The sequence below is a fragment of the Rattus norvegicus genome, chromosome 1 (genome assembly GCF_021556685.1).
Source record: "Rattus norvegicus strain SHRSP/BbbUtx chromosome 1, alternate assembly SHRSP_T2T, whole genome shotgun sequence".
Taxonomy (NCBI): Eukaryota; Metazoa; Chordata; class Mammalia; order Rodentia; family Muridae; genus Rattus; species Rattus norvegicus.
Window position 1 is genome coordinate 54,613,863 of NC_141534.1, and position 27,215 is coordinate 54,641,077.

The 27,215-nt window shown below is 49.4% G+C and overlaps 2 protein-coding genes and 1 pseudogene across 4 annotated transcripts in view; all 3 read right to left on the reverse strand.

The window, feature by feature from the left end:
- The window catches only part of T2 (brachyury 2), a 66,185-nt gene extending 59,745 nt beyond the window's left edge, over positions 1–6,440 (reverse strand). For both annotated transcript variants that reach the window (NM_001161835.2, NM_001419513.1), the window contains exons 1-2: positions 6,237–6,440; positions 4,903–5,003 (exon numbers count right to left, since the gene is read on the reverse strand). The gene's annotated coding sequence lies outside the window, so the exon portion shown is untranslated. The remainder of the gene's footprint in view (positions 1–4,902; positions 5,004–6,236) is intronic.
- A 3,777-nt stretch (positions 6,441–10,217) lies between these two features.
- Positions 10,218–12,640, reverse strand: Paics-ps5 (phosphoribosylaminoimidazole carboxylase and phosphoribosylaminoimidazolesuccinocarboxamide synthase, pseudogene 5; annotated as a pseudogene).
- Positions 12,641–21,882: 9,242 nt separating this feature from the next.
- Positions 21,883–25,666, reverse strand: Prr18 (proline rich 18). 2 transcript variants are annotated; one of them, NM_001399593.1, is made up of 2 exons: positions 25,318–25,666; positions 21,883–25,027 (listed from the first exon to the last, which is right to left on the reverse strand). In NM_001399593.1, exon 2 carries the CDS (start codon positions 25,018–25,020, stop codon positions 24,094–24,096), a length of 927 nt encoding a protein of 308 aa, NP_001386522.1. In that variant the 5' UTR covers positions 25,021–25,027; positions 25,318–25,666; the 3' UTR covers positions 21,883–24,093. The 2 variants fall into 2 exon arrangements, with proteins under 2 accessions (NP_001386522.1, NP_001101934.1); NM_001108464.3 differs by lacking the exon at positions 25,318–25,666 and adding an exon at positions 25,142–25,285.
- Positions 25,667–27,215: the final 1,549 nt, after the last annotated feature.

Below are 27,215 nucleotides of genomic sequence, written 5' to 3' on the forward strand. Positions count from 1 at the left end.
GTGTCAGATCCCCTGGAAGTAGATACAGGCAGTTGTGAACTGCCATGTGGGTGCTGGGAATTAAATCAAGATTCCCTCGGAACAGCAGTCAGTGCTCCTAACCACTGAGCCATCTCTGGAGCCCCCAAATAAATATATATTTTTAAAAAGAGTAGCAAGAACTGCTGGGCGTGGTAGCATGTGGGTTTAATTCCAGCACTCAAGCGGTAGAGGCAGACAGATCTCTATGAGATCAAGGTTGTGAGTTCAAGGCTAAGCAGGTGAGTGAGAACAGTGGAAGACCCAGCAATAGTTTACGGAGGCAGAGCGGCAGGTCCCTACAAGGACCCTGGCTGGGTCCCTATTGTGCTCAGTGCATGAATCTGGATGGGTAATAAAGTAGAAATATTCAGGCTCAGCAAAATCCTGTCACAAAGTTTTGAGAGAGAGGGAGAATCGGGAGTCGAGAAGAGTAAGAGCTGGCAGTCAGCTATAGTTATCTGGGTGAGGGATTTTAAAAATCTGGTGGAGCACATCTTTAATCTCAATGCTCACTCACGAGGCAGAGGCAGGCAGACCTCTAAGTCTGAGGCCAGCCTGGTCTACAAAACGAGTTCAAGACAGTCATGGATACACAGAGAAACCTGTCTCAGAAAACCAAACCAAACTAAAACTCTGAGCTAAATTTACAGAGAATTGAGTTATCTGGGCACTGTGCTTTCAGGCCCACTGCAGTGCTTGAATTCAGCTCCTTACCTAATCTCTCAGCATTTGGGACCCAGCTTCTGCATTCATGATCTGTGCAGAGTTCATGGAGAAAGCGTCTGCTAGTTTGCAGATATCTCTCCCTGGGGTTAAGCTTAGAGCCTCTGCCTGCACAGAGTTCACCAGACGAGCTCTGCCAGCTTAGCAGAGGTGTGTAAGGTGTGTGTGTATGTGTGTGTGGGGGGGGGTGGGTGAGTGCGTGTGGGTGCGCGCGCACTTGCGCGTCTAGGGTCCTCTTATCCTAATCTGACTGCCAAAAAAGGAAACTGCCTTCCTCAGATCTCCATCACTTTCCCTTGAGGTCAAGGACTCGTCAAGACTGCATTGAGACTTCAGTCTTCAAACAGGCAAGCTAGTGGCTCCACAGCAGCACCAGAGAGACCCAAGTTCGATCCCCAGAGCCCACATTACCTGGTCTGGGTACAGGGGTATGTACTACTACCCCAGACCTGGGAGGCTAATTCCTGAAAATCCCTGGCCAACCAATTTGATTTACTCAACAAGTCAGGCCAGGGTCAAAACAGCAAACACAAGCTGAATGATATATGAGGACTACATAGTGCTGGGGATGTCATATACCCAGATACACATGAAAACACACAGGAAAAATAGTCAAAAGTATCTCTTATTGAAAAGATACAGGGATGGCCGGATGGTGATGGCACATGCCTTTAAACCCAGTGTTTGGAAAACAGGGATGGATGGAGGATCGCTGTGAGTCCAGGACTAGCCTGGTCTACAGAGTGAGTTCTCAGACAGCCAAGGCTAGACAAAGAAACCCTGTCTCAAAAAACAAATAAAGGAAGGAAGAAAGGAAGGAAGGAAGGAAGGGAGGAAGGAAGGAAGGAAGGACTGGAAACAACCCAAATGTTCATCAAGATGTGATTGGATAACCAGGTGAAACAGGGCACCACATGACTCCAGGGAGATCAGCTCTCTGAGACTAGCATGGCCAAAGAGTCCAGATTGAATTGGAGGGTTTTTCGCATGGAAAATTCTAGACAATGCAAACTAAGCTACAGTGAGCAAAAGGCACTTGGAAGTTGCTCTAGTGTGGAACCGAAGGAAGCAGGAGGTGGCACCCCAAGGGACCTGGGGCTGGGGGTAGAAGTGTGTTCAATGTTTCAGCGAGGGGAGGTACGTTGCATGTGTCTGGGCCCAGACCTGGGGACATGCAGTGTGTGTTGTGTGATTCCACAACCCAGAAAGACTGTGAAAACCAGCAAGCGCCCGTCTTAGCTTCTGCAGGCCCCACACCACTGTCCGCTGCCTGTTCTCTCCTTCACCTTCATAGCCTGCTCCCCCCGATCCACACTGTGCTCCAGTTTCTACTGCACAGCCCTGGGGACGTGCTTCTGCATATATTTCTTATCTTGGGCATCAAACCCAAGGGTGGGTCCTACTTATCTAGAGGGCATCAGCATTTGGACCAGTGCCCCAAACAACACTGGACCAGGGTTCAAAAGAGCCCCTGCTATGCCTCACCTCCACCCGACTCCAGCCAAGAATCCCCATCCTAAAACACGGGTGTCGTGAGACGGAGGAGCCCCAGCCGAGAGGGTGTGACCTCCTCCTCAAGCCTGCACATTCTGCTGGCCACAGCCATGTGTAGCCTAACAGTGGGACTGGCATAGCCCAGACTCCTTCACATGCTTGACACTAGAAAGAGCACACAGTAAACGTCAGTTGAGTAAAAGTTCTCAATCAAGAGGGAAAGCAGAGGAATCCATCTGTACTCAAATCAGGCAGCTGTGAGTGTGTTCAGAGATGCTGCTGGGTCTTATGGGCAGCAAGGACTGTGGGGTAACCCCTAAGCAAGCCAAGTGTGTTCCCAAACAGATTCTGAGACAGACTTAAAGCTGGGAGTTTTACCTAAGCATGGATCATGCAATAGGCACCTCTCTCTCAGGAGCCAAAGCAGGCAAGCCCACACTTGCACACGTTAACGTCAGTGCCCAGACAGAACAAAGGGGTGCTGTTGAAAACTAATCTTGGTTTTTGAACAGGATTTCTCTGTGCAGCCCTGGCTGTCCTGGGACTCATGCTTAAAACCAGACTAGCCTCCAACTCAGATATCCACCTGCCTCTGTCTCTGCCCCTCCCTCCCCAGGGCTGTGAGTAGAAGCATAAAGTGCCATATCTTAAAAAAATTAATCATTTCAACAGAAAATTACAAAGAAAAATAAGACATATAGGGTTAAATGAAAAAAAGATAAAGCCCCAGGAAACGATCCAGTGCATGTGCAAGCCAATTCTCTTGGTCCAGCAGAGCCACACAGGCTGGCTAGTTCTCAAAGGACGAAAGTCTGTCATGTAACAATTCTGAGGCTGAGGCTGCAGGAATAGAATGAGCCTCTAGCATGTGGTGATGTCCGTAGCTGGGCTGATCCTTGAATGACAGAAAGCAAGAGAGGAGAGGGGACTGTTGAAGCCTCCTCTTACAGGGATCTTGACCCCACTCACAGGAGGGTACCCCATGGGCTGATGGCCTCCCAAAGGCTGGTTTCTAAATATTGTCTACCTGCAACACCTGGACTTTAGGTTAGACGCATTCAAGGAACTTAAGTAAATGCTTTCCTTCTGTTTATCCTTGGTGCTGTGACCACTGAGCAGTGAGGTGGCTGGATGTGGTGGCCTCTACAGGGGTCAAACACCATGTGGCTTTTGGAAACAGACTGTGGAAACTGTGGCATGGAGCAACATGCCTCCCAGATTTGAGGGACGGCTGAGCCAACGTCGGAATAAAGCCAGCACAGGAGGTCTCTCGGTTCCTTCCATTTGTCTAAAATTGGGATACAGCTTTGGAGTGTCATTAAAGTCTGCTCCACCAAGCAAATCCACAGCTAACCGTGCAGTTAGCCTTCAGGCCACACGGGTGCTCACAGGACAGTCTTCCCAGATGTAGCACGTAGTTTTATATCTACCCCATTTTAAGCAATCGGCCCCTGACCTCTTTGCTGATTGCTCACAAACCAATTGGGAAACAGGACCTTAACATCAAAACCACCCTCTACACATAGACAGCCACCATGTTTGTTCACTGCTTTGGAAGGTGTGAGCTCTACTGTGCCTTTTAATTTCCAACTCTCTTGCCCCTGCAGGAGCCAGCATGGGGCTGCTGCTCTGAGGGACCACAGACGTTTCTCCCATGACATGTGTTGCAAATGTTAATAACTAGGAGGGCTGCTGGTTTTGTTTGTTTGTTTGTTTGTTTGTTTGTTTTGCTACCTCCCTGAACTTCTTCTTTTTAAAAATTATTTTATTTTTGTGTATGGGCGTTTTACCTACATGTGTGTCTGTGTACCACATGCACGCCTGGTGCGTGAGGAGGCCAGAAGAGGGAGACCGGAGTAAGAGATGGTTGTGAGTTATATCCGGGGGCTGTGAAAACTCTCACCAGGCTGCTGCCCCTTGGATGCTCCTTTCCACATGGCCAAAGGTGCCATAGACTCTGGGTCTGTGCACCTTTAGAGATGAATCTTCCAGAACAGAGGAAGGAAGAGGTCAAGCGACCCAGTGATATGCATTTTGGGCCCCAGATGTGCAAGAGTCCCTAAGGCTCTCCTCTCTAAAGGGAACCCTGGACAGAGCAATGTGGGAACAAGAATATGAATCCCAAGGGGAAGATGCCATGTGGGTTTTCCACTGGCACAGCCATCGAGACACATCGGCCACACCTGAGCAACAGAGCCTCATCTTCTGAGGGCAGCTGCCTCCAGGTTTGGAGGTGGCAAATGGGGTTCCAAGTCTCCCTTGCCTTTCCCTCCTCAGAATGCTCCTACTCCTCCCTCCTCTTCTCCCTCATCGGCCTGGCCTCGCCACACCACCGGAAGGCACATGTCCTAACAAGGAGGGTCCTCACTAGAACAGGACTTTGATTTCTCAGTTTTGTTGTGTCATGGAGTTGAGTTCAATGTTTTACACACACACACACACACACACACACACACGCACATGCACGCACGCACGCACGCACGCACGCACACACTACTTGACTGAAAGGAGATTTAGCTGTGTTAACATTGAGCATGTCACCTCTGTGGCCAAGACCTAGAGAGCAGCTAGGATTCTCTTCTGGCTTCAGTCATGGGACACACGTGTCCCTTCCCTCTTAGATGTAGTTCCTTATCCTCTCTGGCCGATCTTCCAAGCAATTACCTGTTGGTGAGGGCTTTGTGCTAAGCAGCTTCTCAGGAGAGGTAGAGTCAAGCCCTTGTGGTAAGTGTGGAGGCCCGTGGGCATGTTCTGAGGAGTTACACCTGTGGAGATAGAACAGACTTAGCGCAGGGCAGGCCTAGAGCCCGGCCTGTGACTGTGGGGAAGGAAGAAGTCACCTGGCTGAAGAGAGAGGCTTACAGGTGATGGGGAGGCTGAGGGCAACATCCCTAGGGCTCAGGCACCTCTGCTATAGCCATGTGGCTTTAATTACTGAGCCCAAAGCCACCTGACCACAAAATACAAGTTCTTCACAGGTGAGCCCAACACCTTAGGACACTCTGTCTCCCTGTAGATCCAAAACCTTGTTTGCCAATGGAATTGTTGTTGATCCTGAGTCACGATTCAAGGTTCTACCCTAGGACGATCTACCCCAGGACGCCCTATCTGCAAGGGGAAGGGTGTGTCCTATCCAGGTTCCATATCAGCCTCATTTTACCTGACTCCGTACCACTGCTTTAGAGACGGTTCAACTATGCAGAAAGTCAGACCACAGCTTTCTTCAGATTTCTCAAGAACTAATTTTTCTCTTGAACTTTCCAACTCCTCCCCTTATATTCCAAACATGGAGTTTTCCTCCAGAGTGTATCTTCATGAGGGTTGGAGAAGGAAGAACAGGGTCTACAGGTTACCCGAATGGATATCTTCAGACAGCTTATGACAGAAGTGTCTTGGGAAGTGCTTCATATGGTAGACTCACTACGGAGGCAGGCGACATGCCCTGGTCATCCTCCTAGAGCCAGACGCACTGCCTGCTGGTGGGTTTGTTGTCTTTTTTAACCAGCCAGGACTGAGCATGTCCGTTCCTCACACAAAACAGATGGGAAGAAAGGCAAGAGGCTTGACACTTTCACTCTTTGTCATTAAAATGGGAGTGGGACACACGTGATCACAGAGAATATTCAGGGATGTAATGAAGAATATTTTTGATATTGTCTTATATACCCCAGGCTGCCCTCTAATTCATCATACAGCCAAGGATGGCATTGCGCTCCTGATCTCCTGCTGTCTCTTCCCAGTGCTGGAATGACAGATTTGGGACCTCAGCGTTTATGCTGTGCTGCTGCAGATCAAATCAAGGGTTTCGTGCATGTTAAGTAACCCACTCTGTAAACTGGGCTACAACACCACCCCCTGATTTTTCTGCGTCTACATGAAAATTAGAGGGGACAGCAATCTGACACCAGCAGCTAGATTTTGCAAAAGACACCTTTCCCCACCAGGTACCGAACTATCTACCATCTCACTAAAGCCAGGGCTATTGTGAATGTTCTCACCTCCGAGGCCTGCCACCTCCAGTCCCTAGAGAAATTCTTCAGGCCACAGGGCCTTTCTGGACTCACACAGTTGGTGTCCAGATGCCCTGAGAGCAGGTGTGTGCCTCAGCTCCTCCTCATATCTCACCCACTTCTACACCAGGGATCTCAGCTGTGCCCACCCAACGAGGCTGGGACCTTGTGGATCCCACAGTCAGACTCACACGGACTCCAGGACACTTTGTTGTCACAACAAGACAGCCCTAGTAACAAGAGGGCAGGAGTCTTGGTGTGTTCTGCCCGCCCAGTACTCGGCCTCTGGTCCTATAGCTCTCTCTCTCTCTCTCTCTCTCTCTCTCTCTCTCTCTCTCTCTGGCTCTGGAGAGACTTGAGTTCTCCCAGCTCCAGCTTTCTTGCTCTTCTTGGCTCTTTTTACCTAAGTTCCTTTTCCTGTGGGGATCAAACTCTGGCTCTCAATTGCTCGGCAATAGTTCAGTCCATGCAGAAAAGCCTCTGAGCACTGCAAGCTGCTAACATCCCTTCTACACCCAGTTAGGCTAACTGTGGAAATGCTGTTCATTCTTCCATGGGGAAACGGAGAAAGCAAGCACTTTGAGCTCAGCTCCGTGTTCCTGGGTCCTACCATTCCAAGTCTTGAGCGTGATGTGCTTGCTGTAATCCCAGCTCCCTCAGGTTGTGAGAAGCTTCTTCTTGGGGAGCATTTCCCTTGCCAAGTACTGAGAAGATAGTGCTTGGTAGTCTCCCAGGACCCAGAGTAGGCTCATGTTATGAGGAACACTCCTGGGGCTGGAGCGATGGCCCAGTGGGTAAGAGCATTCATCGCTCTAATGAAGGGCCTGCATTCAGTTGGCAGCATCCACATGGTGGCTCACAACTGCCTGTAAGTCCAGTTCCAAGGGATCCAATGCCTCCTTCTGGCTTCCTGACCTCCCAGGCACCAGGGTGCACCTGGTGTACACACACACACACACACACACACACACACACACAAACACCCACACACACACCCTCATGCTCATGCTACCTGACTAGGGTGCCAGGGTCATCTTTGACTTCTCTTCTGGGCAGTCTCACGCTCACCACTGAGCCACACCCTGGTCCCTCTGGCCCTGCCCCCTAACAGAGTGTACACCCCAGAGAGGGCAAGTGACCCCATGCATTTCTGTCTTTGCCTTCCTGAATGCAGAGTCCTGCAGGACTGATCTGCCTCCTCTTACCTCTCCCAGGCCTCTTCTAGACTGGTGTATGGCTCGGGCCCTCTGGTCCTTTGTCCTTTGCCTGACCAATCTCCACAGGTGTTTAATAGGGGCACTTTCTGCAGTCACCTCCCCAGTAACAGTACTTGGAGTTCCTAATTTAATTCTGCCCTGCCCAACGCAGGCTCTAATGAAACCAGATCTGCTTTTCCTTCCCCGATGACGGCGCATGTCATCTAATCCTATGCCTTTTCCACATTGTTTATGAACTGCTGCCTCTTACCACAGGAACGTAAGCCCTGAAGGCCTCCTCAGCTAGGGATGTATCCAGCTCTCTAGCCCATGCCTCATTTACAGCTGTCACAGGGTAAGGAAACAGTGGACACTACTGCCCTTTTCTGTTCCCTTGCGCTGCCTCACTAGTTCCTCCCCTACCCCTCCACCCTTTACAACACTAGTCACTCACCGCAGAGCAACTGTCAGTGGTCACCTCACTGCGTCCTCCTGAGAATCCCTGTGAGCACCCTCAGACCAGGCAGGTTGGAGATGGTTGGTGCGCTAGCTAGTTTTATGTCACCTTGACACAAGCTAGAGTCATCTGAGAGAAGGGAACCTCAGTTGAGAAAACACCTCCAGAAAATTGGGCTGTAAGAAAGCAAGCCTGTTGGGAATTCTCTTAATTAATGATTAAAGAGAGAAGGCTCAGCCCATTGTGGGTGGTGCCATTCCCTAGGCTTGTTGTCCTGGGTCCCATAGAAAGCAGGCTGAGCAAGCCATGAAGAGCAAGCCAGTAAGCATCATCTCTACAGCCTCTGCATCAGCGCCTGCCTCCAGGTTCCTGCCCTGACTTCCTTCAGTGATGAACAGTGTAAGCCAAGTTAACCCTTTCCTCACCGAGTTGCTCTTGGTTGTGGTGTTTCCTCACAGCGACAGCAGCCCTAACTAGGGGAGCTGGTGCAGGAGAGGTAGCAGTTCCAGCCCTCCCCACGATAACTTCGTTGTTCAGAAACACAGAGCAGACAATAAAACAAACAAACAAACAAAAAAAAACCAGAAACACAGAGCAGGTCTCCTGCTTTCTTGGTCTTAAGATTTTAAAAGGAAAAATAGCTGTCACTTATGGGTCTGTGTGTCAGGGTGCCCGCAGAGACCAGAAGGCTGCACCGGATACCCTGGAACAGGAGTTACAGGCACTCAGTGGATCCAGGGTGCTAGAAACCAAACTTGGGTCCTCTGGAAGAGCAGCAAGAACTCTTAAACTCTGTCAACTCTCCAGCCTGTTGTTTTGTTTTTTTTTTTCCCCAAACAGCATTGTGTGTGTATGTGTGGACAACATTTTTTTTTTTTTTTTTTTTTTTGGCTGTCCTGGAACTAGCTCACCAGTCTGGTCTCAAACTCAGAGATCTGGGCCTGTCTATGCCTCCCAAGTGCTAGGATTAAAGGCACACACCACCACCACCTTGCTCTCCAGCCTATTTTTGTTTGTAGCCAAGGATGTTCTTTTTGGTTTTTTTTCTTTTTTCTTTTTTTCCGGAGCTGGGGGCCGAACCCAGGGCTACCACTGAGCTAAATCCCCAACCCCGCCAAGGATGTTCTTGATCCTCTGATATTTCTCCAGCTCCCGAATACTGGGATTGCAGGTTTGCACCTCCACCCCTGGCTGAGGTGGTGCTTGGGTAGAACAGGTGCTTTATGCATGCCAGGTGAGTGCTCTACACCAAGCTACCTCTCCTACCCAGGTCTACTGCTATTTTAGGGCTCCTCTTGTTGCAATGAAACACCATGACCAAAAACTCAGAGAGGAAAGGGTTTGTCTTACACTTCCACATCACTGTTCGTTATTGAAGGAAGTCAGGACAGAAAACAGGGCAAGAGCCTGGAGTTCTTACTGGAACCTGGAATACTTACCTGGAGGGATGCTGCTTACTGACTTGCTCCCATGGCTTGCTCAGCCTGCTTTCTTATGAAACCCAGGAACACCAGCCCGGGGATAGTATCACCCACAGCAGGCTGAGCCCTCCCCCATCAATCACTAATTAAGAAAATGCTGTGTAGCTGGACTTATGGAGACCTTTCCTCAATTGAGGATCCTCCTTTCAGATGACTCTAGCTAATGTCAAGTTGATATGACTAGTCGCTATAACTGACCCCTTGTCAAGTGGACACACAAACACATCACTTTTTTTTTTTTTAGAAATAATACTCTTTTTAAAAAGTTTATTTTTTTTTATTGTGTGTGTTTGGGTTGGGGAATGTAATAGAATTTGAGAGCAGGTGCATGAGGAAGCCATGGGGTCAGATCCCCTGAGTTAGGGGTTATTTATTGTGAGGCAGTCTACATCGATGCTGGGAGCCAAACGCGGGCCGTCTGCAAGACAGCCATACTGGTTCTTGAACCGCAGACACATTGCTCCAGTTCCATAATTACGTATTTACCCAACAGTGACTACAGAGAGGGTGAGATGTAATTTAGCAGTGTCATGCCAATTTTACTAACTATAAAGATTCCCTCCCCAGCAAATAGAGGGTCTCTATACACAGTCCAGGCTGGCCTTGAATTTAGTGATCTTGCTGCCTCAACCTCTAGAGTGCTAAGGTTACAGGGACATATCACTACGTAGAGCTAGAAAATATTAATAATATCTACTGACAATGTACCAACTCATAAATGTTGAAGACCACTTGCTCATTAGTAAACCGAAGTGTTTTCTCCGATGTGAAATCATTTTGCTTAATTTTTTTCCTTTAAATCCAAACTAGGAATAGGTAACTTTTCTCCTGCAAATTAAATTGCTTTATTACAAACCGCTCCTCTGATTTTATCATCAGCCTGCTCTAAGGATATCCATGTGTTCAATATGCTCGCTTGAAGCTTGGCCCACACCAAATGGCTGTTTATCCCAAATACCTGAGCAGCAAACTGAGTTGGTCCTTCTGGAGAAAGTATAGTTGAACGGCCAAGACCACTGGGCAGTCGCAGAGATGACCACACAGGGGTGTGACTGGGGGACAGCTGATAACTGGATATGCGGCATTACCAGACATCACTGGGCCTAGTCCATTGCTTCTGCCTGCCACAGTGACAAATATAGTAGATATGCCATCCCCTTCATCGTCTGCTTTAATCCTCAAAGTTTCATCTGGCCCTTTATGTGCAGATGTTACTGTAAGGTCACATGGAATCCCAACATTTCCACAAGCCTTCTTACTTTTCTCACAGTGACCAAGGTCAGAGGTTGAACCCATCAGCACTACCTTCCGGAGTTACTTCTTTGAGATCACAGTAACTGTTTGTCTTTCTGCTGGCTCCAATCTCCTGATGGCCATATATCTCCAGGAATCATTATCTATGACATCGGCAAGGACAATCTCTGGTGGTTACATCAACGCCAAATTCAATCTTCATATCAACCAAGGTACCGTTCTGGGGCAGCCAGGATTTCTCCAGAATTTCAAAACTAGCTTGTGTGGCATGACACATGATGTCCACTTCAGTCTGTCCTATAGCAAGTCCAGCAAAACAACATTTTGCAGCTCTGAGTTGCTCCTAAGACCACTGTGGGTCGTTATTGGTATCATCCTTGACAAACATCTCTACTTTTGGTGGATAAAACTTATACCCCCCCCTTCACAGCAGGGTTCCTTTTGAGAAAAGATCCATTCAGTTGGAATCATTTCACGTTGGGGTGCAGTGAAAGCAGTCTCCCCACATTTCTTGGTGAAAGCCGTTTGTGTACCAGCTTTCTGTAACAACTGACGTATGCGGCTGGTGACCTTGGTGGAGATGGGAGCTTTCCCTTCCAGGTGGTTCTTTCTAGCTGCGTTTCCTGCTGTAATCTGGTCCTCGGACTGCAGGAGGACTCTTCCTGGTTTATCTAACAACTCATAGACTTCTTTTTTTATTATTATTATTAACGAGTATTTCTTATATACATTTCGAGTGTTATTCCCTTTCCCGGTTTCCGGGCAAACATCCCCCTTCCCCCTCCCCTTCTTTATGGGTGTTCCCCTCCCCATCCTCCCCCCCTTGCCGCCCTCCCCCCAACAATCTAGTTCACTGGGGGTTCAGTCTTAGCAGGACCCAGGGCTTCCCCTTCCACTGGTGCTCTTACTAGGATATTAATTGCTACCTATGAGGTCAGAGTCCAGGGTCAGTCCATGTATAGTCTTTAGGTAGTGGCTTAGTCCCTGGAAGCTCTGGTTGCTTGGCATTGTTGTACATATGGGGTCTCGAGCCCCTTCAAGCTCTTCCAGTTCTTTCTCTGATTCCTTCAACGGGGGTCCTATTCTCAGTTCAGTGGTTTGCTGCTGGCATTCGCCTCTGTGTTTGCTGTATTCTGGCTGTGTCTCTCGGGAGATACATCCGGCTCCTGTCGGCCTGCACTTCTTTGCTTCATCCATCTTGTCTAATTGGATGGCTGTATATGCATGGGCCACATGTGGGGCAGGCTCTGAATGGGTGTTCCTTCTGTGTCTGTTTTAATCTTTGCTGCTCTATTCCCTGCCAAGGGTATACTTGTTCCCCTTTTAAAGAAGGAGTGAAGCATTCACATTTTGATCATCCGTCTTGAGTTTCGTTTGTTCTAGGGATCTAGGATAATTCAAGCATTTGGGCTAATAGCCACTTATCAATGAGTGCTTACCATGTATGTCTTTCTGTGATTGGGTTAGCTCACTCAGGATGATATTTTCCAGTTCCGACCATTTGCCTACGAATTTCATAAAGTCATTGTTTTTGATAGCTGAGTAATATTCCATTGTGTAGATGTACCACATTTTCTGTATCCATTCCTCTGTTGAAGGGCATCTGGGTTCTTTCCAGCTTCTGGCTATTATAAATAAGGCTGCTATGAACATAGTGGAGCACGTGTCTTTTTTATATGTTGGGGCATCTTTTGGGTATATGCCCAAGAGAGGTATAGCTGGATCCTCAGGCAGTTCAATGTCCAATTTTCTGAGGAACCTCCAGACTGATTTCCAGAATGGTTGTACCAGTCTGCAATCCCACCAACAATGGAGGAGTGTTCCTCTTTCTCCGCATCCTCGCCAGCATCTGCTGTCCCCTGAGTTTTTGATCTTAGCCATTCTCACTGGTGTGAGGTGAAATCTCAGGGTTGTTTTGATTTGCATTTCCCTTAACTCATAGACTTCTTTTGTTTTACCTTCATATATTTTCCCCCCAAGGTTCAGTACTTCAGCTGTCGACATTATCCTAGATAAACTGGAAGAGCAGACCACGCAGGGAAAAATAGCAACAGATCACTTTTTAATTAGAAATTTCCTTTTCTCACTTTCCCTAAGATGGAGTATTAATATTAATATCATAATATAAAAATAAGTTTAAAAGTCCCACAAATCTTAAAACTTCAAACACATTAAAAGTTCAGTCTCTTTCTCTCTTTTTTCAATCTCTTTAACAACCTGAAATCTCTTTTAAACATTCGAAGTCTCAGCTGGGAGGTTGGTGGCACACACCTTTAATTCCAGAAGATGTCTGCGATCTAAGGACAGCCTGGTCTACAGATGGAGTTCTAGGACAGTCAGGGCTACACAGAAATGCTATCTAAAAAAAGTGTGTTTGTGGGGGACAGGGAGACAAAGAGCCCCCAACTGTGGGCTCCTGTCAAAATCAAAATTAAGTACTTTCTGTAAGAGGAAAGAACCAGAACAAAGCAAAACCAAACTTCAACAGGGTAAATAATGCAATGTCCAGTTATCTGGGACTCACTTCCAGTCTTCTGGGCTCCTCTAAAGGGCTTGGGTTACTCTTCTGCCCCCTCCCACTGTAGCACACAGAGCTTGTCTTCTAAACCCCGGCTGGCTCCGCTCCACTGCTGCTCTGGTTCTTGGTGGTCCTCCCACGGCACTGACATCTCCAAAATGCAGGGTTTCTGGCTGCACCTGGGCTGCACTTTCACCAGTAGCTTCTTCGGGATTCCACTCCTGCCTCACAGTGCCCAGCCTCAGCTGCTCTCCATGATCCTGTCATGCCTTCAAAACCAATACTGCCCGGGTGACTCTTACACTGCCAAGTTCAGCTGCCGGCGCAAGGCACAGCTGTTCTCTTAATCACTGCTAATTTCTCAGCCCCAGCTGCCCAGCCCTGGGGATCCCAGCAAGGGAAAGGTTTCACTTTAGTCGTTCTGGTATCCTGTAAATGATAGTTGATTCTCCAGCACCAGAACCACAGATTCTTCACCCAAAAGGCCTGGTCAAGTCTCTGAAACTTCCTCTGAAACTTCACAAGCTGGGCCTCCATTGTCTCTGTCACTCTCAATGTTCTTTCCCAACACTCCCCCAAATACAACATGGTCAGATCTATCACAGCAATACTCCACTATCCTGGTTCCAATTTGTCTTACTTTGGGTTTCTCTGCCTGTGACAAAACACCATGAACAAAAAGCAAGTTGGGGAGGAAAAGGGTTTATTCAGCTTACACCTTCACATCACTGTTCATCATTAAAGGAAGTCAGGATAGGAACTCAAACAGGGCAGGAACCTGGAGGCAGGAGTTGATGCCGAGACCATGAAATGGTGCTGCTTGCTGGCTTGCTCCTCCTGGCTTGTTTGACCTGCTTTCTTACAGAACCCAAGACTACCAGCCCAGGGATGGAGCCTCCTACAGTAGACTGGACCCTCCCCATCAATCACTAATTAAGAAAATGCCCTACAGCTGGGTCTCATGGGGGCATTTCCTCAACTGAGGCTCCCTCCTCTCTAACAACTCCAGCTCATGTCACATTGACTTAAAACTAGCCAGTGCAACTGCTTCCAGCCCGTTGTCTTGCAATTTAAAACTCCGTCTTTCCTCAGCTCCTCACTTGTCTTTCCAACCAGATCCACAGTTCTCCACAGTCATTGGAGCCACACACAAGGAAGTGTGATGTACAGGCCGATGTCTGCTTCCCCTGGTCACCAGGGTCTGATTTCTTCCTATGCTGGTGTGAGAGCCCACACCATCCGCCCACCCCCTGCAACTGTAACGTGTTCAAATCCCTACCCAAGTGCCTATCATCTGTGGGGCATCAACATGGCATAGCTGAGGGGCTGCGAATGGCTCTAAAAGGTCTGACAAGGCACCCTCTGCAGGAAATGCATGCCCCAGGGGGGCATTTAGGGCTGAAAATCTTAGAACAGCATGATAGCTGCTACTGTCCGCAGCGCCCACCTTTCTTTGGCAGTCACCATTTTGTACATGTGAACTTGGGTGAGCATGCATCTGAGGGTCTCTTTAGATGACATGTCTGCCATTGCTGCTTCTCCACAGAACTGACACAGGAGCGGGCCTGATCAAAGGGCCCTTTGTCTGAAGTTGCTGTGCCTCAAGTGTGTTTTGTTCCCAAGTGTGACGGCACCACAACCAGAGGATTCAGAAAGGGGCAATTGTCTCAGAACTCTTTGGCTTGATTGTCCCCAAACTGCACATGTTGTGGTCAAGTGAGGCTCACAACCTGGGGCAGTGCCAGAGAATTAGACTCCATGGGGACAGAGGATAGCGAGGATCATGTTATTGTGTGCCAGGCCCGGCCTCCACACTTGGAAGACAGCAGGGACAAGGGAGGCTAAGCCGCTGACTGAGGCCTGAGCAATGAGCCAGGTGGTCGGATTCAGGCATAGTCTGGCAGTGTGCGGTCTACCTAGAAACATTGTTGCCAGTGTTCCCTTTTTTCCCTATCACATTACCAGAGGATTAGCTTCTCCCTAGTGTATCTTCTAGCAGCTCTCAAGAGGAAGGAGTCCGTGCTTTGAGGACATAGCTAAGTGACCCCATCACTGCACTGTCCTATGATGTGAGTAGGAAAGTTGTCACCTGTACTCCCTGAATAACCAATGGCCTGAATTCGATGGGACCAGCCCCCCTGCTGTGAAGAGTGAGAAGGATGTGGGGGGTTTGGCCAGGATTCTTTAGTGGGAATACCTTGATCCCTCTGGGCATTCACCCAGAAGGGGCAGGGTGGTCATAGAAGGACGCTGACTGCACAGTCGCTACACTCACAGCAAAGTCTCCCTTTAACTAAAGGTTGGGCCAAGGCAACGAATTGCATTCGAATCGAGGACAAAGGCAAGAGCTCAGAACGAAGCCTGGTCCCTTTGCTGTGTTATAAGGAGGTTATGGTGACTCTCACTAAGGCCCAAATCTTTTTTTCTTTTTATCTTCTTTTCTTTCTTTCTTTTTTTTTCTATGCCTTCCTTTCCATGAGTTCTGGAGATTTGAACTCAAGTCCTTGTGTAGCCATAAGCAATATCCAATCTCTCTTTTTTTAATGTCTTTCTTATTGAATACTTTTTATTTATTTACATTTCAAATGTGATCCCCTTTCTCAGTTTCATGCCCATAAACCCCCTATCCCATCCCCCCTTCTTCTATGAGGGTGTTCCCCTACTCATCCACCCACCCCTTCCTGCCTACCCACCCTGACATTCCCCTACACTGGGGGAGGGGGTCGAGCCTTGGCAGAACCAAGGGCTTCTCCTCTATTTGGTGCCCCATAAGGCCATCCTCTGCTACATATGCAGCTGGAGCCAAGGGTCTGTCCGTGTGTACTCTTTGGATGGTGGTTTAGTCCCTGGGAGCTCTGGTTGGTTGGTATTGTTGGTCTAAGGCCCAAATCTTACTCCATCTGGACTCCAGCATGGGGCAGGTAAGGTAGATGCCCAGAGATGCCACATATACCCCTCTGCTGAGCACTGTGGTTGGCACATCAGGATCCTGGAAACAGAGCAGAGTACTCACAGGAGGCAGTAACTACTGGAGAGTGCTTGCTTTCACTGATAAAAGGTTAGCTTCAGTCTTGTACATATCAGATGTCCTGAATGGGTGACCACTAGGGGCAATCACAGGCAGGATAGTTTTTCAAAAATAACACAAGATTATTGGTTAGAGTTCATTCGAACACCATCACTGGTAGCAGACTAGAAGGTCCAGTGTGAGAGCATGTATGAACCCACAGACACCACACATATATACATACATACACACATACACACACATACACATACCAGACACATACATATACACACAGCACATACACATACACACGCTACACATACATAAACACACATACATACATGCACACATACACACACATACGCACATACATACATGCATACATACACACACCACACACATATATACACATAACATACATAATTGCACACACACATATACCACACATATATATAGACACATACACACTCACACCACATACACACAAACAGACACACACACTTAATGTATAAAAATAAATGTAAAAAAAAAATCACAATAAGAGACAGGAAAATAGGGGTTGGGGATTTAGCTCAGTGGTAGAGCGCTTGCCTAGGAAGTGCAAGGCCCTGGGTTCGGTCCCCAGCTCTGAAAAAAAGAACCAAAAAAAAAAAAAAAAAAAAAAAAGAGAGAGACAGGAAAATAAGGCATAAACAGAAATCAGCAAAGTCCAAAGTGGGTTACTTTAAAAATTAGTTGTATCTAACACGTTCCCACACGATTGATAAAGAAATTTAAAAACATGATGAACTCTCTAAGATTCGGGCTGAGAGAAGGCCTTTACCATAGTTCCTATGGGTTTCAGGGGATTGTCAGACAGAGTCTTAGACAGTATCTCACTAGTCCAGGCTAGCCTTGAATGCACGGAAACCTTGCTGCCTCTGCCTCTTAAATGCTGGGATTAAAGGTGTGTGCCTCTAACACTAGCAAAGCCTTGTCTTTTGAGCTCCCCAGTCTGTGGGTTTTGCTATGGCTGCTTGAGCAGACACTGACCAGTGGCTTTTGAAAGGACCTGATCAGTCCAACCTCCCATTGCTGTGGACAAACAATCCCTCAAAGGCCTCTTCCCACAGGCCAAGTCAGTGAGGTCTGTAGGGACCAGGAGCCAGCAGAAATGACATTCTTTTCCAAATGAAACTCTGGATGATTCTCTCCTGCTGGAGGCTGTCCTCATGAAAGGGCACCGCCTGTGGCTATTTGTCCGAGAGTACTGAGTCACCGGTTGGAGTGGGCTAGACACAAGATTCTCACTTCCAGAAAGTGAGGGCAAACCCATCCTGAATATGAGCAGTACTGTCTCATGGACCGGGATTCTGACCAGAATTCTGGCCAGGAAGAGGAAAGTGAGCTAGGGAACGCCCATCTCGACTTGCTTCCTGACTGATGCAATCTGACGGGCCACTCACGTTCCTGCCCCACAGCCAAAGACTGGCACTGTCATGCCCACATGGATTTCAACCTCAAACTGTGATCTTAAACCCGTCCCCCCCAGTCCCTACTTCTTTCACTGCTTTTTTTCAGGTGCTTTGCAACAGAAACAGGGAAAGTAACTAAGGCTCCTCCAGGGGCCTTGCTGTGATATGTGTGACCATGTGGTTCATAGACCTTTGGACCTGGTTGTGGGGGAAACGAGGAAGTTTGAAGCCTAGGGCCAGAGAAGGGCTTGATGAACCAGGCAAATGAGACTTCCAAAGACCAGGGACTATGGGGACTGTCAAGGCTCAGTTCATGAGGCTTCAGGGTGGAATTCGAAGGGACTAGAGGACATTTACATGCTATTCAGGCAGAGAACCCGGCTGAGTTTTTCCTTTATCCTGAAAAATATGAGGGAAGCTAAATTTAAAAGTAATGGAGCCGGGTGGTGGTGGTACACACCTTTAATCCCAGCACTGAGATGCAGGTCTACTGAGTGAGTTCCAGGACAGGCAGGGATAAACAGAGAAATTGTCTGTAGAGAAAATAAAGACTGTGAGGAATGGGGGGGACTTAGTTGTTTGTGGAGGAAATGTTGTAAGATAGTATAACATTCAGGCTGTGGGAGGGTTACTGCTCACCGCTCTTAGATCTACAGTGAATGAGAATAGAAAGGTTGCGGGATAGGGGGGTGTGCTGTTTGGAAAATACAAAGAGTGTAGATGAGCTCAAAGATGCCAACAAGAAGGGTACAGACAGGGGTTGGGGATTTAGCTCAGTGGTAGAGCGCTTGCCTAGGAAGCGCAAGGCCCTGGGTTTGGTCCCCAGCTCCGAAAAAAAAGAACAAAAAAAAAAAAAAAAAAAAAAAGAAGGGTACAGACAAAAGAGCTTCGAAAGAGAAATTAGAAGAGCTGGAGAGATGGCTCAGTGGTTAAGAACGCTTCCAGCCTGGGTTTAATTCCCAGAACCCACATGATGGTCCACAGCTGTCTGTAACTCCAGTTCTAGGAAATCCAACGCCCTCTTCTGGCCTTTATAGGCGCCAGGTACACGAATAGTGCACACACATATAAGCAGGTGAAACCTGCATTTACATAAAAATAAATACAAAAACAAGATAAATGTGCCAGCTGGTAAAAATGCAAGATTATTAAAAGAGAGACTGAGCTGATGTCATTGCTAGAAGGCTTTCCCACTCAGAAACATCTATTCCAGGAAGTGTTTTCCAAGGTTCATCTCCTGCAGTCCATAGAAGCAACTACTGCTGTGGTAGAAAGATACCAGATGGCATGTCCAGCTGGCAACAGACCTCAGCAGCAGCATCTGCATGCTGACATTTTTGTGGCGTGGGAAAGGCAAAAGTTACAGGATCGTAGAGCTTTGCACCCAGGTTCCAGAAAGTTACCAAGGCTTGGGAATGTGCAGAAGAATTGGATTCCCTACAGGAAGCCCAGAGAAAGCACTAAACCCTAAATCAGAGTGGAGACCCGGGATGCTGGAGATGCCCAAACTGTGGTCTGTCCACCATGGGAAGCTGCAAACACAGCGTGGAGACCTCAAGGGAGAGGCCAGGTGTGCTGCAGATGGAGAGCTGGAGGGAAAGGCAGCTGTGCCCAAAGCAGCTGGGCCCAAGGCAGCTGTGCCCAAGGCATGGAGCTGCAGCACTCAGTGTCTGCCTAGCTGTGTGTTGGTCTCGCATTGGCCCAATCCTTCTTTGCTATGTTCCTGTCCCTCCTGTTTGGAACAACAACATTTATTGTGTGACACTGTGTGTCAGGAGCACGTAACTTGCTCACTGGTTTTTATAGAGACTCAAAGTTACAAGTTTATCTTGAGTCACAGAAGAGACTTTGGACTTTGGAGCAAAGTAGGGACTACCAATTGTTGCAGAGGCTTTCCGATGTATTTTACTTATAACATTATTTTTTTTCAAACCTTATTTTTAATGATGGCTCTTAAATGCTTCAATCTTTCTTGTAACCTGCCACCCACCAGAGGTAGTGGAAAAGAAAGGACACTCGGGAAGTGGACCCATTTAGAAAGGTTCTTTGGAGCAACTCCTGTCTGTGTTGTCTGGAAATCAGCAGTACATCCCACAGGTTAGCAGGCAGCGGCAGCTCGACCCACTGGCAAACACCTCACAGATACACCAGCAGTCTAGTTTGGTAGAGTCGGGTTAGGAACATGGTGATGTGACCTAGCAGAGACAGCCAGACCTCAGCCTTGGCTCCAGTCAGCAGGAGGGACCACCAGGAGCTCTTGGCTGTGCCCCTCTCAGTGAAGCGAAGATCAGTGAAGACAATAGACTCACAAGGATTGCACAGTAGCTGTACCAGCAAGCCAAGCTCTGCCTCTGTCACTCCATGGAGTCCTATTTATATCCTCCAAACATTATGTGTCCTCCATGTGTCTTGCCTTAGCACATGCATCGAATCAGCCCGAGTCCGTGGAAGTGACAAGAAACGGCAGCACACCACCAGAAGTTTTTTGGTGCACTTCTCTCTGTGGAGTCCTGACAAATGCAGCTCAACTATGCAATGTAAGGTGAACCAATACATGGGTGTCGTTAACAAATAATCCTTCATCACATGTCCTTTCTCATGCTTGCTTTAGCAGGACATCCTCCCTCCTGTGTCTGCCTCAGCAAAACGTTCCTTCACGAGTCCGCCTTAGCCTTTCACACCTGTGTCCACTTTAACAAAAATGTTCCTTTATGTGTTTGCCCCAGCAAAACACTGTCCAACTGACTTTCCAAAGAACCCTTAAATTTCCACTTCATTTGCTAGCATGCATTTTACTAGCTGGAATGAGCTAGTAAATGTCCCTGTAAGGGACAGAGGTAGAATGCTTCCGTTTAGAAGTACTGTGTCTGGCTGTCCCCGAGTTGCTAAGGGGTGGTGTAGTCAATATAGAATCACCCAGGGGACTCGCCACATCTGTGAAGGGGGTTCCAGAGAGGCTTAACTAAGAAGGAAAGGCCCTCTTGGAATATAGGCAGTGCTATCCCATAGGCTGGTGCTTTAAAAGAAATGTAATAAATAATAAATTAAAAGGGGAAAGCAAGCTGAGTTTCAGTGTCCCCCTCCCTCCTCGTTGTTTCCCAAGGGAAGACGCAATGAGCGGCGCTCTCTTGGCCATCAGGTTACTAACTTCCCCTCCACAATGGATTTGATCCCTCACAGACTTAAAGAAAATCCTTTCTTCTTTAAGAAATTTGTCAGTTATTCGTAGCAAGGGGCGAAGTAACCAGTGGATGAATTTTTCACAGTCACAATGGCCTGTGCACCGAGGTCAATGAATGAGTTGCTTGTGTGGTTGGAGACCTTTTCTTTCAGTGACATACACAAAGTTAACATGCTAAGAGAAAGCAAAGTGTCCTAATGGCAAGATTAACATGCTTGGACCCCACAGGATCCCAAGATCAACCACCCTGAACTGAACTGGACCGTTTCAGAGGAAACCACAAAACTAAAGGTCCTGACATTTTGGCATTGATTGCTATTCTACAAATTAAGGAAAACAGTAACAATACCTATCTGAAAGTGTGGGGTACCCTCTAAGTGTCCCACTAAGTGTCCCACTAAATATCCCCGCAAGGTACGGAGATGACGTCACAGTGTCAAACTCTGGAAATACAGGCACACACCATGGGCATGGTACACGATTTTCTGTCATTTCACCTGCAAGGTTACCGTCTTGGATGTACACCAACCTATCCCGTAAACATATGGGAAAGAGAGAGGGAACGGTTCGTGACTTTACCTTCACCATTCTTTTCTACAGGGGCTTCAGTGTTAACGACAAGTCACACTTACTACACAACCCAGTAGCAATCCAGGCTGTTACTCAAATGGACCATTTACTTCTGGCTGGGATGGCCTACAAGGTAGAAAGTGTGTTAGGCAGAAGCAAATGTTTTACTGGGTGTACACAGGACACAGTGTCACCAAGGTTCCATAATCTGCCTGAAATACGTGTGTGCTAGATGCACTGTTCTCGTTCTGCGGCGTGTATTTGGAATGAAGCGACAGGGGTGTGTTTGGGACAAAGCTTCCATGGGGAATTTGCAATCTCTCCCAGCATCCTTAGAAAGAATTTTGTTCTTAAATTTCTCAGAAATCCAGACAAACTCTAGTAGTATGACCTTTGGTGAGCCCAGAAATCCCTAGGCCTAAAGAGGGCAGGCATCTCAGGGGTCGTTCTAAAACTGTTCAAAGATTCCTTTCTGGACAGTTATCCATTATCTTCTCCAAGAAGCAGCACACAGCATCCAGTTACTTTTTTTTTTTATTTAAACATAAAGAAATTGTAGCACAGTGATTAGAAAACTGTCCTCAGGATGTCAGCAACGAGGAAGAGGCCTCACAGGTCACGTGCGGGCCTTCCTTTCCTTACTGAGAGTCGTTGGCCACCCAACACAAACATGCCGCCATCTCTGAAGTGAAGAGCCAGGCACACGAGCCCCTTTGAGTCGCTAACCAGGGAGAGCATACTGAGCTTCTCACTGAGGCCAGTTAGAAAGGGAGAGGGGAGGGCTGCCTGGAGGAGACATCGAGGGAGGAAAAGCAAACCAGACAGACAGGGATGGACAGAGTGGTATGCAGACCTACATGAAGGACAAAGATAGAGGAAGGTCTCCCTAGAGGCCACTCCTTTAGGAGGTACCAGGAACTCTTTCCGGTGTTGTTAAGGCTGCGGAGGGCAGGGTGCTGAGCATGTCAAGTACTGGCAGAAGTGATGAGTGCAGACAGGGCGGAGCCCTGCTGTGCCAGGCTTGGGGCAGAGGCAGTGCTCTCTCCACCTGACCTGCCTGGAGGAACAGCCCTCTCCCTCCCCCCACCCCCACCAATTTTGCTAATTTTCCCCCTTTGGCATTAACCATTTAAAATCAATAAGAAGCTAAAAAAAAAAAAAAAAAAAAAAAAACCTCATCCGGTGTCTGATGTAGCTCCTTCTAAACCGAGGCCTCTTGGTTGGCAAAGCTTGAGCCAAGAAGGAAAGAGAAGAGACGGAGACAGAGAGAGAAAGCAAAGATCTCTACAAGGAAAATATATAATTCGTCTTTAAAAGTGTAAGGCTTTGCTTTAAAATACAGTTGAGAACTGACACGTTAAAGTCTAACAAGACAAACATTAAACTGGTTATTGACTTGCATAAGAAATAAAACAATTGAGGTAATGCATTATGTTTCCATGGGCAACCTTATCTGATTAGAAATAAAACACTTCCTCCTCATCCTTGGGGTTAAATCCACTCAGGCACAGAAGAAATACAAAAGACTCGTCCTCCAGTTAATGGGAAGGGCTCGGCTACTAAGAGACAGTTTTCCCTTCAAACAATCAACAGAATGTAAAAAGTCAGTATTTACAGCTTATAGAACTTCTATGTCACTGATCTTCACAGTGATGAAAGACACCTGCCCTCGCCCTCCGCTACTTCCTGCTTCTGCCTCAAACGCTCCGGTGGGCAGACTTGCCCTGCTTTGCTTTCCACCCAACGACTTTTCTTCGCTGTGCTTATAAGCTCCTTCCCTAGCTAGTGAGGGAGACCTTACTGTGCCCTCAAACAAAAACTGCATTCTTACTAGGCAGCAGCCCTGACTCCTGTCCCCACTTTGATCCAACTCTTGAAAACATTTCTAGCTGTGCCCCGGGAGACACCTGCGTGGGGCTGTGACTCCCTCCACATGGCCATGTATCCACTTGTCTGTGAGAGTGTCGATGTATGTGTTATCATGGGCATGTGTGGTTAGCTGTGTATGTATGCATGCGTGGACACATGACTGCTAGTGGCATGAGTGTGTCTGGGCATTGACAGGGGAGTGGCGTGTGTGTGTGTGTGTGTGAGTGTGTGTGTGTGTGAGTGTGTGTGTGTGTGTGTGTGTGTGTGTGTGTGTGTGATGCTGAGTGCTCAGCTGGCAGGGGGAGCACAAGTCCTCCAGTTTCACCCAGTGGCAATAGAACACTGCTGCAAGGCTGCTGGATTACAAGTTTTAGTTAACCAGAGTTTCCAGTACCCGACTTGCTGGTTTGTAAGGAAACAGATCATATACATAGCACCATGTCCTAGCTCTGCAACAGAAGACCACTCCACCCTCAGTGGTCACAGGCTTGCAGAGTTCCCAGGAAGTGGGACGCCACCTGGGGCAGAGGACCTCTGGGTCCAATCCTTAGTTAGGGTGGGAGGTTAGAAGGCATTTCACAGGTCCTTCCTCCCCACAGGGGAGCAGGAGGAGCACGGGACAGTTGCTGGAGTCAGGTGAGTCTGCTGTGTCCCACACTGACCTAATTGCACAGGAGGTGGGTGGTGGGCGTTAGAAAAGACTGTGGGTCACTCATGAGTAAGCACACCTGGATGAGGTTCCAGGCAATAGTCCTGTCCCTTGCTGGCCTACCTGGTTCACCCGAGCCCAGGTGTGCAAAGAGCGCAGGAGGCGGCGGTGGGCCTCGAGCAAGGCTGGGTCCCACAGGCTCACCCAGCTCACAGCGTGCTCAGGTGTGGCAGCGAGTCCAGATGCCCAGTGCGGCCCCTCGCAGCTGCCGCCGACTCCACCCCACGCAGCCACTCGGTGCACTTGCGCACGAGGCCCTCGTCCACCACCTCCACCTCCTCCTCGTACTCCTCATCATCATACTTGTGCTTCTCATTGAGCAGCGACACCTTGAGCACTGGGCGCAGGCTGGAGGGGCGCGGGCTGGGCATAGTGGCCTGCAGACCTCCTGGCAGCAGCGAGGCACGGGGTGGGCGGCTGCTGACAGCCACAGCTAGAGGCGCGTCGGGGACACTGGTGGGACCGCCCCTCCGCAGGGTCGAAGACCTGGTCCGGGGACAGGGGACCAGTGGGCGCCGCGGATCAGCCGAGGGCGCGGGGAAGGGCCTTCGGGGTCGCGCCAGCAACTGCTTCTCCAGGTGGCGCCTCTGGATGACCAGGATGGCTTCTGGGGTGAGGCTCAAGGAGAAGCGTGTGGCGTCCTCGGGCCCAGCCCCCGCCCCCGCCGAGGTCCCCGAGGCGGTGGATCCAGCTGGGATGTGGCTGCAGGCGATCCGCCGGGGCGCGGAGCACGTGGCCGAGGTCCCCCCACGGCCTGGAGAGGGCTGGGGCGGGACGCGTGCGGAGGTAGGGGGCTGCGGGGTGCCGGGACCCAAGCCCGGGCCGCGCCGTGCCGGGGGCCTCTTCAGGGTGGCGGAGGGCCAGGAGCTGGAGAGTAGCATCTCGGGCGGCCTCCTCTTTTTCTCGCCCGCGGCGGCGGCCGCAGGGGCGGGCGGCGAGGCTGCCGGCGGCCCGCAGGGTCTCCGGGATAGCTGGCGTGCGGCGGGCCCCCCCTGGGTTCGGGCGGGCGGTGGTGGTGGCGGCGGCGGAGGCGGCATAGGCGAGAATGACATGACTCTGCCGAGCAAGCGGAGCATCAGTGTCCTGGAAGGAGAGGGGCGGGTCTCAGTCACCGCGAGCGGAGCCGCCCCACTGGCCCGGCGACCCCCGGCGCCTCCCCATCTGTTGCTGATAGCCGCGCGCTCCCCTCACACCCACCTGCCAGCAGCCGCAGCATCTCCCTCTCCCTCCCAGTCTCTGCAAGCGATGGCGCCTCCCGCCCCTCCCTGGACTCCGTAACCCCGGGAGCTCCCTCCGTGTGCTGAGCTGGGTCCTTCGGGCACCGCCAACAGCCGCCCCACTGCTGGAGAATCTGGATGTCGCCCGGTTCGCACCTCCGAGATGCGCCGGGCTGGGCCAGGCCGCAGGAGGAGGAGCGCGCGCTGGCAAGGGCTTGCCAAGTCCCGGGCTGCGCGGGGCTGCCGCTGTCGCCGACTGCTGAACACTGGAGACAAAGTGCCCAACATTCGCAGGGGCGGGAGCTGGTACCCAGTGCTCCTAGGCTCTCCTCTCCGGTTCTCCCATGGCCTGAGAAGTGAAGGATTAATCCATCAAAAGCCAGGAGCTAGGTCTCAAGGGAACCGGTGGCACCAAGTCACTGGTGGAGCCCTCCCTGCACGTTAGACAGAGAATCCTTTGAGATGGCTCAGGAGAGAAATTTGGAGCCAGGCTGGAATCACAGGGAAAGCAGCCAGTACCGGGCAGGCTGTTTCAGGGCTACCTAGGTTTCCTCAGCATTGCTGATGCCACTCCTTGGGAGTTGTTTACACATTAAAACCATTTGTTGTCTATGAATAGGCAAGGCGTTTTGTTATACAATAGCAACATAGGAAACATAAGATGTTCTGTTTTATCAAGTGACTTCCTCCAACGTGATGTGTTGTTATACAGACAAGGGAAGCCGGCTGTAAATACAGGGAAACAACCACTGAAAGATCCAATAAGCCGGCCATCCAACAATTATGAGACAATGCTCCCAGAAGTCAAAGGGTTTTACCAGGCACCTGTTTCACTTAAAGAGGAGCAACAAACAGCTAGAGTTTAAAAACTGCTCCCCAGCACAATGAATAGCTCTGGCCCAGGGCGAGCACGTGGGAAAGTGGGTAAGCCTCTGTGCCCTGTGCCAACAATCACCCCCACCCCCTCTTCTTCTGTTTGTCCTTTCCAGCAGCAACTGGGTAGCCAAGGAAACTTGGGTGGCGGAAGCTTTTCTCATCAGAACAGCCAGGAAGTTGGCATAAGGCCCCACAACCACCGCAGGCATCTTCATTACCTTCTCTCTATGCAAAGGCAGCCAGCTAGAATCCAGAGAGCTGTGAGTGGGGCTGCCAGGGGGCCCAGGGCAGTAGCCTCTGCCTTGAGCTCAGGCCAGAAGCACACAGCTTAGCTCCCAAGACACTGAAGCACGCTTGTGTTGTTTTGGTTCAGGTTCCAGTTTCTAGGTAGTTGTGGGGTAAGCATGGTGCAGGTTGAATATTAAGGGGAAGCAGTCAGGAACCATTTCTGTAGGTACAGCTGGGGAGGTCATCTTTGGAGGAAGAGTAACAAACTGCTGGACACCCAGATGTCCTGTGTGACAGTGGAAATGTGCTATGTCTGGAGGCCACTGCTCCCCCCCCCCCAATCTGTGTGTTCAGATTGCTTCCTAAGACTTCGGGTATTCAGAAGTAATGGTGTGGTTGGGGTGAAGGTCAGAGGTGGGGGTGGTAGGCAGTCTCATAACTTTGAGGGGTGACATATTGATGTACCTGGTCCATTCTACTGTGAAGGGGGTGGCACTTCCAGAGGCTCCAAAATGCAGTGAGAGACAGGACAAGACTCAGCACCTCGTAAAAGTCCAAAGCCAGAATGGACTATTACACTAAAGACAAGGAGGAGTCTGTTGGTTGGGGAACCCTCATAAGTGAACCCCCTTCTCATTGGTAGAGATTGGCATGTTAAAAGCCCAGAGGAGCAAGTGAACCATTACCAGGCTGACAGCTAGGTCCAAACTAGGTACTGGAATGTTCCATGTTACCTTAGCAGCTTGCTCTAGGCCAGGAGCCTTCAACCTGGGAAGCTGAGCACTCCTTCCCAACCCCCACCCTCACCCCCCAAGAACTCAGGAGGAATGGAAGCCGGAAGCCTGAGTCCAGGCATGACCTCAGGGGACTGCATTCCAGGACCTCATGCAAGATGCCTTAGCAGGAGCATTGCTCACTTCTGACTCAGGGAGCAGTGTCTACCCATCAGT

Bases quoted from the DNA above. Each gene is read 5' to 3' on its own strand.
- Prr18 (NM_001399593.1), bottom strand. From the start codon at position 25,020: ATGCTCCGCTTGCTCGGCAGAGTCATGTCATTCTCGCCTATGCCGCCT.